General features: G+C 36.7%; 1 protein-coding gene across 1 annotated transcript in view; it reads left to right on the top strand.

The window, feature by feature from the left end:
* Positions 1–18,664, top strand: part of LOC139956286 (receptor-type tyrosine-protein phosphatase T-like) — a 58,906-nt gene that overhangs the window by 15,873 nt on the left and 24,369 nt on the right. The window contains exons 3-13 of the mRNA XM_071955191.1: positions 1,185–1,448; positions 4,109–4,243; positions 7,621–7,776; positions 8,921–9,055; positions 9,406–9,555; positions 10,997–11,272; positions 12,087–12,404; positions 13,914–13,975; positions 15,243–15,459; positions 16,578–16,889; positions 17,853–18,140. Coding sequence (XP_071811292.1) covers positions 1,185–1,448; positions 4,109–4,243; positions 7,621–7,776; positions 8,921–9,055; positions 9,406–9,555; positions 10,997–11,272; positions 12,087–12,404; positions 13,914–13,975; positions 15,243–15,459; positions 16,578–16,889; positions 17,853–18,140 — 2,313 coding nt within the window. The remainder of the gene's footprint in view (positions 1–1,184; positions 1,449–4,108; positions 4,244–7,620; positions 7,777–8,920; positions 9,056–9,405; positions 9,556–10,996; positions 11,273–12,086; positions 12,405–13,913; positions 13,976–15,242; positions 15,460–16,577; positions 16,890–17,852; positions 18,141–18,664) is intronic.

The raw sequence follows: 18,664 nt of genomic DNA, 5'->3' as shown, positions 1-18,664 counted from the left end.
AAGACCAATATTATAATCATGCCGCTCTTAATATACAGTGTATTTATAACAAAGGTCCGTTCAAACTTAATATAACCATGATATATCTCAGTTTTAATTAGAAAATATTGAGTCTACATGCATGCAGTGTGAAGGTTGAGTTTAAAATTGGTTTCTTCCCCAAAGACAAATATTTCGCTTGATATTGCTGATAACTTACTTCATGGTCTGTGTGCTGAATTTCTAGAAATCATTTTTGCCACTATAAACACAATTAAGTAAATATTCAAGACATAGTAAACAATTATTGAATAAATTTAGAAACAAACAGCTATAGTTGAAATCATCACGTTTTAATATGTCACAGATCAAGATGTGAACATACGCGTTAGGAGATTTGCATAGGCGTAGGAGGCAGGGGGGCTGGGGGGGCTGCAGCCCCCCCAACCAAGATTTTTGGTGAAAATTCGGGCAATATGCTGAGAATTTTTCGGGCACCTACTGAAAGAAGGAAAATTTGCAGTTGTGTTTTTCAATTTTTTGTGTGAAAATTCGGGCAATATGCGGAGAATTTTTCGGGCACCTACTGAAAGAAGAAAAATTTGCAGTGTGTTTTCAATTTTTTGTGTGAAAATTCGGGCAATATGCTGAGAATTTTTCGGGCACCTACTGAAAGAAGAGTAATTTGCAATGTGTTTTTCAATAGTTAAACTGATGTTGTTATTATCGTTATTATTGTAACGACTTCCCCTACAATTAAAACCAATATGGAAGGGTAATAACAAGGAAAATATAACCAAAATTTTTCGCGCGCTCCGTGCGCGTTCAACATCTTACTGTGCATATCATATAGTATTCATCAGTTAGTGGCACGTGATGTAATAACCGATGAATGCCTATATGATATGCACATTAACATGTTGAACGCGTGCGGAGAGCGCGAAAAATTTGGTTACATTTTTCGGGCAAGTCGTTACAGCCCCCCCCCCAACTCAAATGAGGCTTCTACGCCTATGGAGATTTGACAGAAAACTGTTTCATATTTGTTGTGTGTACAGATTTGTTGTGTGCTAAAGCACTACACTGTTGTGCTAGCTATAATTGCTGTCGTATATGCATATCTAACCAACTTCACCCATCTCATCCAAATTGCGAATTTGTAAACATTGTTTTAAACTACCCTGAACGTCTTTCATTTCTTTCAGCTGTTATTCGAGCTGAGAGTTATTCAACAGTGGTTTCCAGGGGAGATCATTTTTTGCTTTATGTTCTACGAGATGAGACCATTCCCTTGAGCAACCTCAGATGGCTTATGGATGGAATACCTGAGGGTCAACCGTTTACTGTCTGTCAGGGTGGACAGAGATGTGGGGAAAATAGTGCTATGAATACTACAGTATATGAATGCTACAGTGAAGTCTCTACCTATGCCACTCAGCACCATGCCATAATGAACCTCATAGTGAGAGGTACAGTATATATGCAGCATATAATCACTTATACCAACTATATCACCAACCTCATAGTGAGAGGTACAGTATATATGTAGCATATAATCACTTATACCAACTATATCACCAACCTCATGGTTAGAGGTACAGTATATATGCAGCATATAATCACTTATACCAACTATATCACCAACCTCATGGTTAGAGGTACAGTATATATGCAGCATATAATCACTTATACCAACTATATCACCAACCTCAAAGTGAGAGGTACAGTATATATGTAGCATATAATCACTATACCAACTATATCACCAACCTCAAAGTGAGAGGTACAGTATATATGCAGCATATAATCACTATACCGACTATATCACCAACCTCATAGTGAGAGGTACAGTATATATATGCAGCATATAATCACTTAATATACCGACTATATCACCAACCTCATAGTGAGAGGTACAGTATATATGCAGCATATAATCACTTAATATACCGACTATATCACCAACCTCATAGTGAGAGGTACAGTATATATGCAGCATATAATCACTTAATATACCAACTATATCACCAACCTCATAGTGAGAGGTACAGTATATATGCAGCATATAATCACTTAATATACCAACTATATCACCAACCTCATAGTGAGAGGTACAGTATATATGCAGCATATAATCACTTAATATACCAACTATATCACCAACCTCATAGTGAGAGGTACAGTATATATGCAGCATATAATCACTTAATATACCAACTATATCACCAACCTCATAGTGAGAGGTACAGTATATATGCAGCATATAATCATTTATACCAACTATATCACCAACCTCATAGTGAGAGGTACAGTATATATGCAGCATATATTCACTTATACCAACTATATCACCAACCTCATAGTGAGAGGTACAGTATATATGCAGCATATAATCACTTATACCAACTATATCACCAACCTCATAGTGAGAGGTACAGTATATATGCAGCATATAATCACTTATACCAACTATATCACCAACCTCATAGTGAGAGGTACAGTATATATGCAGCATATATTCACTTATACCCACTATATCACCAACCTCATAGTGAGAGGTACAGTATATATGCAGCATATAATCACTTAATATACCAACTATATCACCAACCTCATAGTGAGAGGTACAGTATATATGCAGCATATAATCACTTAATATACCAACTATATCACCAACCTCATAGTGAGAGGTACAGTATATATGCAGCATATAATCACTTATACCAACTATATCACCAACCTCATAGTGAGAGGTACAGTATATATGCAGCATATATTCACTTATACCCACTATATCACCAACCTCATAGTGAGAGGTACAGTATATATGCAGCATATAATCACTTATACCAACTATATCACCAACCTCATAGTGAGAGGTACAGTATATATGCAGCATATAATCACTTATACCAACTATATCACCAACCTCATAGTGAGAGGTACAGTATATATGCAGCATATAATCACTTATACCAACTATATCACCAACCTCATGGTTAGAGGTATTTCGATTATCCGTATTAACATGTTCCAAACACTCAATACCATGCCATCATGTAATCACCTAATTACTACCATATGTTAACAACAACCTCATAGAGGCACCTGGATCTGTATTAACATGTTCCACTCAATACTATTCCATCATAAACTTCATAGTGAAAGGTCCTGTATAGTCAACATCCTCCTCACAGTTATATGTGTCTGCAAACACTCAACATCATGCCATCATAAACCTCAAATTGAGAGGTCTTGTAAAGTCAACATCCTGTCATCACAAACCTCACAGTTATAGGTGTCTGTAAACACTCAACACCATGCCATCATAGTCACAGTCACAGAACCTGTACAAATAAAAAGTTTCAGTACATGTGTACTAGATGCAAATTACCTTAATTAATTCATGAATATTGTCAGACAGGAACATGGTCAGACACTCAAAACCAGGTGGGCTGTTATGAACTTGATATTTAGAGGTACTACTGTGGAATGTGAATGAATTCAAATACTCAACAATATTGTCATCATGTACCTAGCAATATCTGATGCTATGTAGGATATTATACATACCATATACTCAGTACTCAGTACTTGAAGTCTCATAGATTGCAAGGTATCGTATACAGATACTAATTAAACTCCATACGATTGGTTTGGTTAGGACATAGGCGTAGGAGCCTAATTTGATTTGGGGGGACTGTAACGACTTGCCCAAAAATTATAACCAAAATGTTAATGTGCATATCATATAGGCATTCATCGGTTATTACATCACATGCCAATAACATACAATCATTTTCCATGTTATCACCCTTCTATATTGGTTACAATTATTGGGGAAGTTGTTACAATAATAATGATCATAATAATATAAGTTTAACCATTGAAAAACACATTGCAAATTATTCTTCTTTCAATAGGTGCCTGAAAAATTCTCAGCACATTGCCCGAATTTTCAAAAATGTTTTGGTTGGGGGGGGCTGCAGCCCCCCCCCCCCCCCCCCCCCCCGCCTTCTACGTCTTTGGGCTAGGATGCATAGTTACTGTGACAACAAGCATTGACTGTTAAATATTTAGAACCTACACTACACTGAAGTCTAATTCAGTTTTTCATTTTTTGGCGTAGACTGCCCACATAATATGTGGGGTCCTCCTGATTGTACTGGTTTATGTGAGCCTTGCATCAATGGAGGAATCTGTTCAGACTCAACTGGTCTATGTCTCTGTCCTCCAGGATTTAGTGGTGATGGCTGTCAAATGGGTAAGGACTGCAGTAGACATGTCTGAAGCTATATATACTGCACCTAGCTAGATTATACATAACACTAAGTATGAGACATGTCTGAAGCTATATATACTGCACTTAGCTAGATTAAACATAACACTAAGTATGAGACATGTCTGAAGCTATATATACTGCACCTAGCTAGATTATACATAACACTAAGTATTAGACATGTCTGAAGCTATATATACTGCACTTAGCTAGATTAAACATAACACTAAGTATGAGACATGTCTGAAGCTATATATACTGCACCTAGCTAGATTATACATAACACTAAGTATTAGACATGTCTGAAGCTATATATACTGCACCTAGCTAGATTTAACATAACACTAAGTATTAAACATGTCTGAAGCTATATATACTGCACCTAGCTAGATTATACATAACACTAAGTATTAGACATGTCTGAAGCTATATATACTGCACCTAGCTAGATTTAACATAACACTAAGTATTAAACATGTCTGAAGCTATATATACTGCACCTAGCTAGATTAGACATAACACTAAGTATTAGACATGTCGGAAGCTATATATACTGCACCTAGCTAGATTATACATAACACTAAGTATTAGACATGTCTGAAGCTATATATACTGCACCTAGCTAGATTATACATAACACTAAGTATTAGACATGTCTGAAGCTATATATACTGCACCTAGCTAGATTATACATAACACTAAGTATTAGACATGTCTGAAGCTATATATACTGCACCTAGCTAGATGAAACATAACACTAAGTATAAGACATGTCTGAAGCTATATATACTGCACCAAGCTAGATTACACATAACACTAAGTATTAGACATGTCTGAAGCTATATATACTGCACCTAGCTAGATTAAACATAACACTAAGTATTAAACATGTCTGAAGCTATATATACTGCACCTAGCTAGATGAAACATAACACTAAGTATTAGACATGTCTGAAGCTATATATACTGCACCAAGCTAGATTAAACATAATTCTAAGTATTAGACATGTCTGAAGCTATATATACTGCACCTAGCTAGATGAAACATAACACTAAGTATTAGACATGTCTGAAGCTATATATACTGCACCTAGCTAGATTATACATAATACTAAGTATTAAACATGTCTGAAGCTATATATACTGCACCTAGCTAGATTATACATAATACTAAGTATTAGACATGTCTGAAGCTATATATACTGCACCTAGCTAGATTATACATAATACTAAGTATTAAACATGTCTGAAGCTATATATACTGCACCTAGCTAGATTATACATAATACTAAGTAATAGACATGTCTGAAGCTATATATACTGCACCTAGCTAGATTATACATAATACTAAGTAATAGACATGTCTGAAGCTATATATACTGCACCTAGCTAGATTATACATAACACTAAGTATTAGACATGTCTGAAGCTATATATACTGCACCTAGCTAGATTAGACATAACACTAAGTATTAAACATGTCTGAAGCTATATATACTGCACCTAGCTAGATTATACATAATACTAAGTATTAGACATGTCTGAAGCTATATATACTGCACCTAGCTAGATTAGACATAACACTAAGTATTAGACATGACTGAAGTTATATATACTGCACTTAGCTAGATTAAACATAACACTAAGTATGAGACATGTCTGAAGCTATATATACTGTGCACCTAGCTAGATTATACATAACACTAAGTATTAGACATGTCTGAAGCTATATATACTGCACCTAGCTAGATTAGACATAACACTAAGTATGAGACATGTCTGAAGCTATATATACTGCACCTAGCTAGATTATACATAACACTAAGTATTAGACATGTCTGAAGCTATATATACTGCACTTAGCTAGATTAAACATAACACTAAGTATTAGACATGTCTGAAGCTATATATACTGCACCTAGCTAGATTATACATAACACTAAGTATTAGACATGTCTGAAGCTATATATACTGCACCTAGCTAGATTTAACATAACACTAAGTATTAAACATGTCTGAAGCTATATATACTGCACCTAGCTAGATTATACATAACACTAAGTATTAGACATGTCTGAAGCTATATATACTGCACCTAGCTAGATTTAACATAACACTAAGTATTAAACATGTCTGAAGCTATATATACTGCACCTAGCTAGATTATACATAACACTAAGTATTAGACATGACTGAAGTTATATATACTGCACTTAGCTAGATTAAACATAACACTAAGTATGAGACATGTCTGAAGCTATATATACTGTGCACCTAGCTAGATTATACATTACACTAAGTATTAGACATGTCTGAAGCTATATATACTGCACCTAGCTAGATTAGACATAACACTAAGTATTAGACATGACTGAAGTTATATATACTGCACTTAGCTAGATTAAACATAACACTAAGTATGAGACATGTCTGAAGCTATATATACTGTGCACCTAGCTAGATTATACATTACACTAAGTATTAGACATGTCTGAAGCTATATATACTGCACCTAGCTAGATTAGACATAACACTAAGTATTAGACATGACTGAAGTTATATATACTGCACTTAGCTAGATTAAACATAACACTAAGTATGAGACATGTCTGAAGCTATATATACTGTGCACCTAGCTAGATTATACATAACACTAAGTATTAGACATGTCTGAAGCTATATATACTGCACCTAGCTAGATTAGACATAACACTAAGTATTAGACATATCCTATTTGTACTTTATTTATTTAAGTATTTGAAATACAGATATTATTACCAGCTATTAGTGGTCTACGCTTTGTTATACCTGGACATGAGCTTTCCTATGTAACGTGTGAGTATATATCTGACTATATATGCCATATTTATATTTGATCTATGTGTCCTACTATGTGTTTAACCAGACTATATAAAGCATTGACCAATGGTAAAGATAACAACCCTTCAAAATATGAACAAGTATGTATAGTTTATATTTACCTTCTGTAATAGAAACCAGTATATTTATATACAACTGCAAAACTTCCCCCTAAAAGTATTAAGAAAAAAAGTTGTTAATTTTGATTGGAATCTGTACAGTACCAAAGATAAATATATTGAGCCAGCTGAAAGCTACATGAGAAAATGTATTGAGCCAGCTGAAAGATAAACTAGAAAATGTATTGAGTCAACTGAAAGGTAAATGAGAATATGTATTGAGTCAGTTGAAAGGTTCAGAACCTCTTTTATTATCTGTCGCTCTTTTTTATCTCCAATAAATGCAGTTCATGCAAGGACCTTCTTTGGTCAGATTGTGTTAGTTGACTGTTGCCAAGGATACCTTAATCACTATTTATCCCTTTTTCATGTTTTCATCAACAGTTCATGGCAGGAATGTCTTTGGTCAGAATGCTGAGTATAAATGTGATGATTCTGGTGATGACCGTGCTGATGGATGTCAGGGTGCAATCATCTGTTATCCTGATCCTCTTGGCTGTTTCTGTCCTGCTGGCTATAAAGGATTAAACTGTTCACAAGGTATCAATATTTCTAGATAAGCTTTCTAATTTTGAAAGTGAAATAAGAGAGATACCTTTGTTTTAACAAATAGTTTATCTACTGCAAGAAGCCTATGCAGGTAAAATATAGAATTTAGAGGGCCTGAGGGTTGTAACAAAGGGATTAAGGGCTGTGGAAATAAACTCTGAGGGGTGTAACACAGGGATTAAGGATTGTGGAGATAAACTCTGAGAGGTGTAACATAGGGATTAAGGGTTGTGGAGATAAACTCTGAGAGGTGTAACAAAGGGAAAGTTAATTGTTCTACAAATAACCAACAATGTTTTTTCATTTGCAATTTAAAGGGTGACGTTTATAGGCAGCAATTTGGTCTTAGTGTGTTAAAACCCTAGTAAAGGAAAGGCGTACTAGTCATTTTTCAATTAACAATAATTCTTTAGATTGCAAGATATTCAATTTCAAATATCTTAATGATAGTCCATTGTTATATTGAAAAAGAGAAATTAAAAGAAACTTAAAAATGAAAGTAAATAAAAAAATGAATAAATATAATCACCCAACCACTATTTTTTCTTGAACAATTTGTCACACATATTGTAAGCAAGTCATGTGATGCCATAAAAGTTGCATGTTTACTCCTGTAGTTTTGTATTACATCTGAAGAATTAACTGCACCTAACAGTCTGTGTATTAGACTATATAATCATGTTACTTTAGCTGATGAACCTTGGCAGTTTAAAAGTCATTTCTCAAAAGTAAAAAATAAAGAAATATAATTAACCTGGGTAAATAGCAGTGATTTTGTACCATCTGCAACATATCAAAATTAAATGTGTGCCTTAAGTGAGCCTGGTCCATTTTTCAGCAGTTAAATTAGTTGAGAGTGTAATTGGTAATACTTGAAGGTGCTGATTCTAGCATCATGGAGATGCTGGACATGAAGAAAGAATAGTTCAGTCAACTCTCTGGTTTCGAACTAGTTGGATGTTCGATTAAGAAATCTTGCCTTGTTGCAAGTGTGGTTGATTTTACCGTTCACTTGATTATGTCAGACCAGGTGATTACCGTTGAATGAAATTGTTGGTATAGTAGGCTGTCAATCCATCAATGTAGCCTACCTTCTGTCACTCTTGAAATAAAACTTCCCACTTTTCTTTCCCAGAGTGTGAAACAGGGAAGTTTGGTGCTAACTGTAAACAGGAGTGTCATTGTGCAGATAACACTCTCTGTGCTTTAGACACTGGTGTGTGTGAAAATAACCAATGCGAGGATGGCTGGAGAGGCACAAACTGTCAATGTAAGTACTATTTACTTTGTACAGTATGATATAAGTATGGTTTTATGAAAAATCGATATTTATGATATATTCATGTAACTATATTGGTCTAAATACACTCCACCTTTTAGTAGACTTTTCTATGTTGCTAGTGGTTAACTCTCATTGGATGTGATCAAAACACATTTCAACTCATGGTTATGTTTTTGCTTTAAAATTATTTTGAAGTTGTGAAATATTTTATAAGTTTAGAACACTAGGCGCACTGTGTATCAAGATGTCTTCCATTTTATTAATTACAAAATACTTATTTGTGGTTTTTATTAGAAAAGTACCAATTCAAATGATTTTTTCTCCTCTAATTACATCAGTGGTAGATGGCCCATGTCCAGTTGGTGTTTATGGTGACTTCTGCAACCTACCCTGCTCCTGTTCTGGTGGAGAGGATGCATGCAGTGAAGTTGAGGCTAACTGTGTCAATGGATGTGCTGTACCCTGGACTGGGATAGCATGTGATCAAGGTATTAATTTTCACTTGATTTCGAAAGTCATTTGTGGTTTATAGTAAGGAATGACAGCTCATGGTTGGGCCCTCTTTAAATATTTGGTTCCCATGCCTAGAGGTTTCACAATTTTAGCTAAAATTGCTTAAAAGAATCTACTGCTTAACTGAAATCAAGTTCCCACCGGCATTCTCCTAAATTACAGCCCACAACAGTTACTGTACAGTAAATAGTAACAACGCAATGGCAAAATTTGCTGATATTCAGCAGTAATGTAGTGCTAAATGATAGGTACAGAAATGTTGTCACAGGTGCTAATTGTTTCGTGAATATCATGTGTTCATGATAGTCCTGTGTTCATAAGTTCATGTGTTCTTAATATTCATGTTTTCATGATCTTAATGTCTAATGGCAGAATGTCCTTTTTTCATTCTGCTGTATCAGATGGCAAAATCCAATCTCATCAAATAGCAAATAAATAGTCTGAATTTTACGGACTGGTTCCACATTCATGACAGTTGTCAATTATTGTAATGAACAACATGCAAGCAAGAGGTGTGACAATTGATCATTGTAAATACATGCATGCATACATTCATACACACAGAACAGAGATATAATCCTGTCTGTATTCTGTTCATAAAATGTGATACAATGATATGCTATACTGCTAGACCTGTCATATGGAGTACAGTCTCCATTCGAGTCCACTATACTCTGAAGTCAGACTTGGTTAAAATCAGGGCCATATCCTAGACAGATGTATACAATCTCGGAATCAGGGCCATGTCCAAGACACATTGTTTCAGCATCAGGTCCCATCCATGTCCTAGACAAATACAATCTCAGAGTCCAGGCCATGTCCAACACACATATAAATCTCAGAACCCGGGCCATGTCCAAGTCACATACAGTCTCAGATGGCTTGGATTCTGAGACTGTATGTGTATGATATGGCCCGTATTCCGAGATTGCATGTATGTTGGACAATGGCCAGGACTCTGAGACTGTATGTGTCTGGAACATGGCCGGGATTCTACCCTAGTGGACTTATACTTGGCATGGATTTAATAGCTATTGGACTCAGTTCAAATTGAGACCAAATGGGTCTTGAATAAGGTCTTCCTTAAGGTCAACTACAGCCGTGTTAATTGACTGCAGACCCATCAATTGACTAAAGTCCTCTTGATTGGATGACATGTAGCTCTGTTAATTGACAACTGCTCTTGTAATTGACTTAAGTGATGTTAATTAGACTAAAAGCTCTGTTAATTGACTGCAGCCCTGTAAATTGACTACATGCAGCTCTGTAAACTGGAGTCTTATTGCATTCTCAATTAACTATTCGAGGTAAAGTGCTCGTGCAGACCTAATCTATATCTTTCTGATGAAAATGCATTGTCATTAAACCATCATAGTAATGTGCGGGCAAAAATAGCTAATTTGCTTTGTTCCACAGATTCTGGTCCAGGAAGTATTGTTAGTTTTGATCAGATTCGAGGAAACCCTGGTCAGCTTTACATCGTGTCTTGCTCTGCGGTCAGGAATCCTGTTATTGATAGCAGCTCCTTAAAGCTGAACATTCTTGCCCCTAGGCTTGAATCAAGAGTAGAAGAGAGGGCTTATCTAACAACCAACACCTGGCACCTACCGTATACGACTACACCGATTGGATGTGCTTTTCAAACTACAGGCCACTTTGAATATCAGCAATTCTCTCTACTCCCTCCATTCAGTGCGTAACTTCTTCTACTATGAACAATTTGATATATATGAAATTTCAGGAGCACAATTTCTCATTCATTGTTAAATTTAGTTGTCTTCCTTACGTCTACTTCAAGTGCCTCCTTAGTTCGTTTTGTTTCAGTTCGCCTGTGTAGAAGATCCTGCCAGAAACAAAACGTCAGACACTCTAACTGTCACGTGTTTATAAATACAGGCTATGTGCAGTAGATAAGCAGTTTGTTGACAGTCTTTGTCTCTCTTCTTCATAAAAAGAAAAGAAAATGGTTTCCTTTAATCTGCTGTGAATTAATTGCAACAACAACCATTAGCAGTTGACGCAGTGTATTACAATTTATACACAATGTGGCTTGCTCTCTGCTGTGCGTATGTATAGGTCATACAGCCCTATAGTGTTGTTGTTTTGTTGTATGTTTAAAACAGGAATGAAATTAAAACAACCAGACAGACTCATCAGGAGCATCTCTCCTGTTAAATTATCTTGAGGCTTGTCGTCCTCTCCCTCTACATGTAATATCACATGAAAAGAATGAACATGTTACACCAACATTTCATTTAGTACAAATAGCACTTAAATACTTTCATCATTAGAAAAATAGGAATTTCCTTCCAGGTGTGTTTGTGTTTCAAAGTTTAAACAAGGCAGTACAAGACACGTTTGCAAAACTAGTCTAGTTTAGCATTTATATAGTAAACATAGCATAGTAGGTTGCATATAAATGGTGACCTGACTGAAATCTATTGTTACCATGGTGAAAGTTTACAAAAGTTAATTGACCTGATGATTTTATATTCATTTTCCTTAGTTCTACCAGTCTATGCTAATCCATCTAATGTGCTGAACTTCTCTGATGTAACTTCTACCAGTATCACTGTCTCTTGGCCAGCGTGGAATAACGAGAGGGACATTGGAGATGGACCTATCATTGATTATAGGATTCAACATCAAGAGGAAGGAACGACAGAGACTTTCATGGAAGTTAAAAAAGGAGGTGGTCTCTCTCATCAGTTTACTGGTTTACAGCCAGACACTCAATATGAATTCAGGATAGTTCTAGTGAGAGAAGGACAGGGAGGGGAAGGATCTCCTAGTAACACTCAGAGACAGAGAACACTGTGTCAAGGTAAGAGTCTTATCAGTTTACTGGTCTACAGCCAGATAATCTATGAGAAATCAAGATAATACTAGTGAGAGAAGGACAGGGAGGGGAAGGAGCTCCTAGTAACACTCAGAGACAGAGAACACTGTGTCAAGGTAAGAGTCTTATCAGTTTACTGGTCTACAGCCAGATAATCTAAGAGAAATCAAGATAATACTAGTGAGAGAAGGACAGGGAGGGGAAGGATCTCCTAGTAACACTCAGAGACAGAGAACACTGTGTCAAGGTAAGAGTCTTATCAGTTTACTGGTCTACAGCCAGATAATCTATGAGAAATCAAGATAATACTAGTGAGAGAAGGACAGGGAGGGGAAGGATCTCCTAGTAACACTCAGAGACAGAGAACACTGTGTCAAGGTAAGAGTCTTATCAGTTTACTGGTCTACAGCCAGATAATCTATGAGAAATCAAGATAATACTAGTGAGAGAAGGACAGGGAGGGGAAGGAGCTCCTAGAAACACTCAGAGACAGAGAACACTGTGTCAAGGTAAGAGTCTTATCAGTTTACTGGTCTACAGCCAGATAATCTATGAGAAATCAAGATAATACTAGTGAGAGAAGGACAGGGAGGGGAAGGATCTCCTAGTAACTTTCAGAGACAGAGAACACTGTGTCAAGGTAAGAGTCTTATCAGTTTACTGGTCTACAGCCAGATAATCTATGAGAAATCAAGATATTACTAGTGAGAGAAGGACAGGGATGGGAAGGAGCTCCTAGAAACACTCAGAGACCGAGAACACTGTGTCAAGGTAAGAGTCTTATCAGTTTACTGGTCTACAGCCAGATAATCTATGAGAAATCAAGATATTACTAGTGAGAGAAGGACAGGGATGGGAAGGAGCTCCTAGAAACACTCAGAGACAGAGAACACTGTGTCAAGGTAAGAGTCTTATCAGTTTACTGGTCTACAGCCAGATAATCTATGAGAAATCAAGATAATACTAGAAAAAGAAGGACAGGGAAGGGAAGGAGCTCCTAGAAACACTCAGAGACAGAGAACACTGTGTCAAGGTAAGAGTCTTATCAGTTTACTGGTCTACAGCCAGATAATCTATGAGAAATCAAGATAATACTAGTGAGAGAAGGACAGGGAGGGGAAGGATCTCCTAGTAACACTCAGAGACAGAGAACACTGTGTCAAGGTAAGAGTCTTATCAGTTTACTGGTCTAGAGCCAGATAATCTATGAGAAATCAAGATAATACTAGTGAGAGAAGGATAGGGAGGGGAAGGAGCTCCAAGTGACACTCAGAGACAGAGAACACTGTGTCAGTTTCATATAGATCTATCAGTTTGAAATGAAATTAGATGTTGGTTTCTGTGTGTTTCGCAGTAACTGTTTTATGCTCATATATCATGATGATATCAACATGTTGTCTGTTTTATACTTTCCTTGTCATCATAGTTCAGTAAGACATTTGCATATGTTTACTATGTACTCATCTGATATCAATCTTTGTTTTGTTTGAATAGCACCTGGATTGCCAACTCTTGCTGTTGTGCCATCTTCAAGATCAGCAAGTTTTGATATCATGGTAAAGTTATTATTTAAACTCTCAAGTTCATTAATCCATCATTGAACATAACATGGATGTCTGAAGACTTTGTTTGGAATATATGTTGTATTAAGGTATTCCCTAGTTCCAACTTGACCATATTAATTACCGTAGAAGTACAAAATATATTTATATAGAAGTTTTTAATACACAGGTGCCATTGAATATATAAGAAGGGACAAACTTCAGAACCTTTAAATTCACTACACAAAACTTAACAACAAATTATGCCCCGAATGTCTCTTGATTTCATCAGTGCACACTGTGATATATATGTTAGTATATCCTCTCAATGACTCATAGTTAGATTGGCAGTGGACAGGATGTCCTAGTACCGTACTTTGTTGGGAATATATAACCTTCTGATGTTTCCTTTCATGACTCATAGTTAGATTGGCAGTGGACAGGATGTCCTAGTACCGTACTGTGTTGGGGATATATAGCCTACTGATGTATCCTCTCAATGACTCATAGTTAGATTGGCAGTGGACATAAAATGCAGGATGTCCTAGTACCGTACTTTGTTGGGAATATATAACCTTCTGATGTTTCCTTTCATTGACTCATAGTTAGATTGGCAGTGGACAGAATGTCCTAGTACCGTACTGTGTTGGGGATATATAACCTACTGATGTATCCTTTCATTGACTCATAGTTAGATTGGCAGTGAACAGAATGTCCTAGTACTGTACTATGTTGGGGATATATACCTACTGATGTATCCTCTAATTGACTCATAGTTAGATTGGCAGTGGACAGGATGTCCTAGTACTGCACTATGTTGGTGATATATAACCTACTGATGTATCCTTTCATTGACTCATAGTTAGATTGGCAGTGGACAGGATGTCCTAGTACCTTACTATGTTGGGGATATATACCTACTGATGTATCCTCTAATTGACTCATAGTTAGATTGGCAGTGGACTGGATGTCCTAGTACTGTACTATGTTGGTGATATATAACCTACTGAAGTATCCTTTCATTGACTCATAGTTAGATTGGCAGTGGACAGGATGTCCTAGTACCTTACTATGTTGGGGATATATACCTACTGATGTATCCTCTAATTGACTCATAGTTAGATTGGCAGTGGACTGGATGTCCTAGTACTGTACTATGTTGGGGATATATAACCTACTGATGTATCCTTTCATTGACTCATAGTAAGATTGGCAGTGGATTAATATCCTAGTAGTAATTGGAGGTACATGATGATATATCCTCTAATTCATTCATCGGTAGATATTATCAGAGGACAGAAGATGTTCTAGTGCTATGGTTGAACTGCAAACCTGGACAGGAGTTACCTGGATAAAACTCCGTCAGCTGTCTTCCACGACGTCTGCTGAAACAATCTTCTCGCTGATTCCTTGTACCCACCATAGATACAGGCTTCAGGTTGCCAACAATGCTGGCACACAGACCAGTGAAATCATAGACTTTATAACTCAAACAGAAGGTAATTCATCAATGATATTCTCTCAGAATCAAGTTCTATTCCATAAGTCACATTATGGGCTGGGGGAATGCGGAACCCCTCGAGGAGGGGATATAAAATGCCAACATGGGGGGGAAATTTATGTCTGTGAAGAGCTGGCTTTTTTGTCCATTAATAAATAATTTAATGACCTTGCATGACCTTCATTTTGCTCTTCGCTGTCATTATCTACTACAATGATGGGATTTTAACATGAAAGTGTACCCTACTCCATAAAGCAGGGTTTCCCTAACTTTATCCCCCCACGAACCCCCTGTGGATGTCAGAGTTGTCCACGAACCCCCAATATTTTGAGACACTGAGTCATTATTATACTATAATACGCATAACAGTGTTTCGTAAAAGATCAAGTATCCCATGCATGGTACAACTATGGCAATATATGCGTATGGAATGCGAAAAGAGTTTGTCGATTGGTACAACATTTGTACACTAATAAATTATATGACATATCTGATGTTAGCTCAACAAAAAGTTCTATAGATTTGACTTTAAGAAACGTCTCATGAACCCCTTGGGATGGACTCACGCACCCCCTGGGGATTCATGCACCCCAGTTAGGGAACCCCTGCCATAAAGTATCAAAATGCAGGCCATCATCAATAATGTCAAATTATTTACGCTGAATTATACGACCTGTTTTCCTATCCTATATGATTATTAATTTAGAGATGACCAAGGTTAACCCTTAGCTGTCTGTGTACAAGTTTAATGTTTTACCAATTAAATGATTGTGAATAGTACCCTGCTGCTGCTTCATTGTACTGTGAGTTGCTGATATTAACAGTATCAGATCTGCTGGCGGTAAAACTTTAATGTTTTAGGAACAGATTTGTACGGATGTGGGTCATATATAATCAAAGTTCTTTCTGATAGGGATGTAGGGAAGGGAGAAAGCACAGGAGTTAAAGGGTATCCAATATAAGGGATTACCTTCCTTAGCCTTGCTCCGTCCTGCTAATAATGATCGGGCATAATGATTCGTACAAGATGATGGCGGTCAGTGAAGGCAATCATAAGATTACTTAATTGTGATTGGTGGAAATTTTTTCTATATAAAAGCTACTTCTTTTCTGCAGCATTAGCAAGTGTGAGTGGCTTTCAGGTCATCTCAGTTTTGCCTGGTCAACTTGAGGTCATCTGGGAACCAAATGACCTCTCGCTAAACAATTGCTCTGTTGTTTCTTATTCCGTAATCTATCAATTCCTGAGCTACTTGGCGTGCCCGACAGCAGCTTTGACTGATGTTGAGATTGGTGAAGTAACGACCAATAGGAACACAATCTCCATTAGCAAACTCAGAAGTTACGCTAGGTACTTGGTCACCGTTCGAGCAAATGGAGATATAAATGGACCAGAGAATTCCAGGGAAGCTTTAACTGAAGAATCCGGCAAGTTATAATCCTTTTATGTGTTTTACCATTTATAGATGTTATATTGAAGCAACAAGGAGCCAATATGACACATGAAAGGCACCAAAAACTACCTTTAGTTCTTCTTGGAAACAGGTATTCAATTGGAATGATCCCAGAGAATATATAAATATATAGCAGTAAGGGTATGTTGTCTCTTCTATTGTAGGTGGTTGTGGGGCTGGGGTTAGGGATACCTCCTTGCTAAGAGCTGCCCACACAGGCTTTTATATTATGATCATTTCTTAGAAATCTGTATATGAATGGGTTTTAAAAAAATCAATAATGAATGAATGAATGAATGGATGGATGGACGGACGGACGGACGGACAGACAGACAGACGGACAGACCGATTAGCTGGGGGCAGACAAACAGGCAAATTGTGGTGTGAAGGTTTTGTAGCGGTAAATGGCTTGTTTCTCAGGAATAATGAGCAATTGACATTAATAGTTTAAGTGTTGCAATACTGCATGGTTGCTATGGTATCAAGTAAACCAATGTAGTGTAATTAAGCTCAAACCAACTTTATGAGTGGGTGACTTTTTCTGGACATTGGAATTATTTTGTGCTTAGGTTTTTATACAGTTATTGTGAGGTATTTATATCTTTCTGATTACAAACTATTAAATTCCATTCATAGTTCTGTTTGCACAATTAAAGAAATAGAAAAGAAAATAGATGGAACTAAGTCATCTCTCTAACAATGTGGTCAAATAGTGTATTGCATATCGCTATGGTACAACAGATAAACAGCTGCTTCCATTCATGTCTATTGGACTCATCAAATTCATGAAATTTTGAATTTTTTTTTCAAGAAAGGAGAACATTTTCTGGACATTCCTGCATGTTTGTCAGGCTTTTTCACTCATTATTCCTTTGTAATGCAGATCATACATGACTATTTCTACCAAACCTGACTTTATGCTGATTAAATTCAACAGTTGCTGCTGCACCTCCAGAAAATGTGGTTGTTGAAAGGGACTCGTCGACTGACCTAGAATTTCGTTGGGATCCACCACCCTGTGAATCTCAGAATGGTGTTATCACAAACTACTCGTACCAGCTCTTGCAGTGTAATAAAACAATAACAGAGGGAACTACAGAATCACAGGGAGTGGTTCTGGTGGATCTCATTCCATTCACTGAATATTCATTTATGGTGGCAGCTTCTACTTCAGAGGGATCTGGTCCAGCTAGTGATGCCATCGTAGTTACAACAGAAGAGGATGGTGAGTACACTAAATCTTGTGTTGCTTAGTTGCCCCGACCATCCCCTACCTCCTACCCCCACCCCATCATTACAAGTTTGGTCACAATTTCAATTTCCAAAGCAAATCAAACTGCAAACATACACGATTTTGTGTGCCCTCTATGATGTTGCATGCCATCTCTGTAAATTAAAACCATCCTATGTATAAATGCCAGATTAGTCAATGTCAAATAGCCAGGTTCATGGTTACATGGTTCTGGAAACTTTGATGTTGCCCCTGAGAGTTACATTGTAAAACAATGAAATTTCCCGTTCTATTTCCTGGTATATTTTGTATGAGTATTCATGTACAGTTTAGATAACTAATAGGAATCTGGAATTGTGATATAATGGTTCAGTTATTGATAAAAAGGTCCTATTTAGCATTCAGCTATGATTCTGTTGATTAGAAGACCAGCAACCTTTAGCAAGAACTGGTTTTTCCTATCTCAAAGTTAGAATCCAATTTAGGCAATTAATCCATTGCTGTATGGAGCGGAGTCG

Source organism: Apostichopus japonicus, chromosome 2 (assembly GCF_037975245.1).
Source record: "Apostichopus japonicus isolate 1M-3 chromosome 2, ASM3797524v1, whole genome shotgun sequence".
Classification (NCBI taxonomy): domain Eukaryota; kingdom Metazoa; phylum Echinodermata; class Holothuroidea; order Aspidochirotida; family Stichopodidae; genus Apostichopus; species Apostichopus japonicus.
Note: the sequence above shows the minus strand (reverse complement) of the source record. Positions and strands in the feature narration are given on the sequence as shown.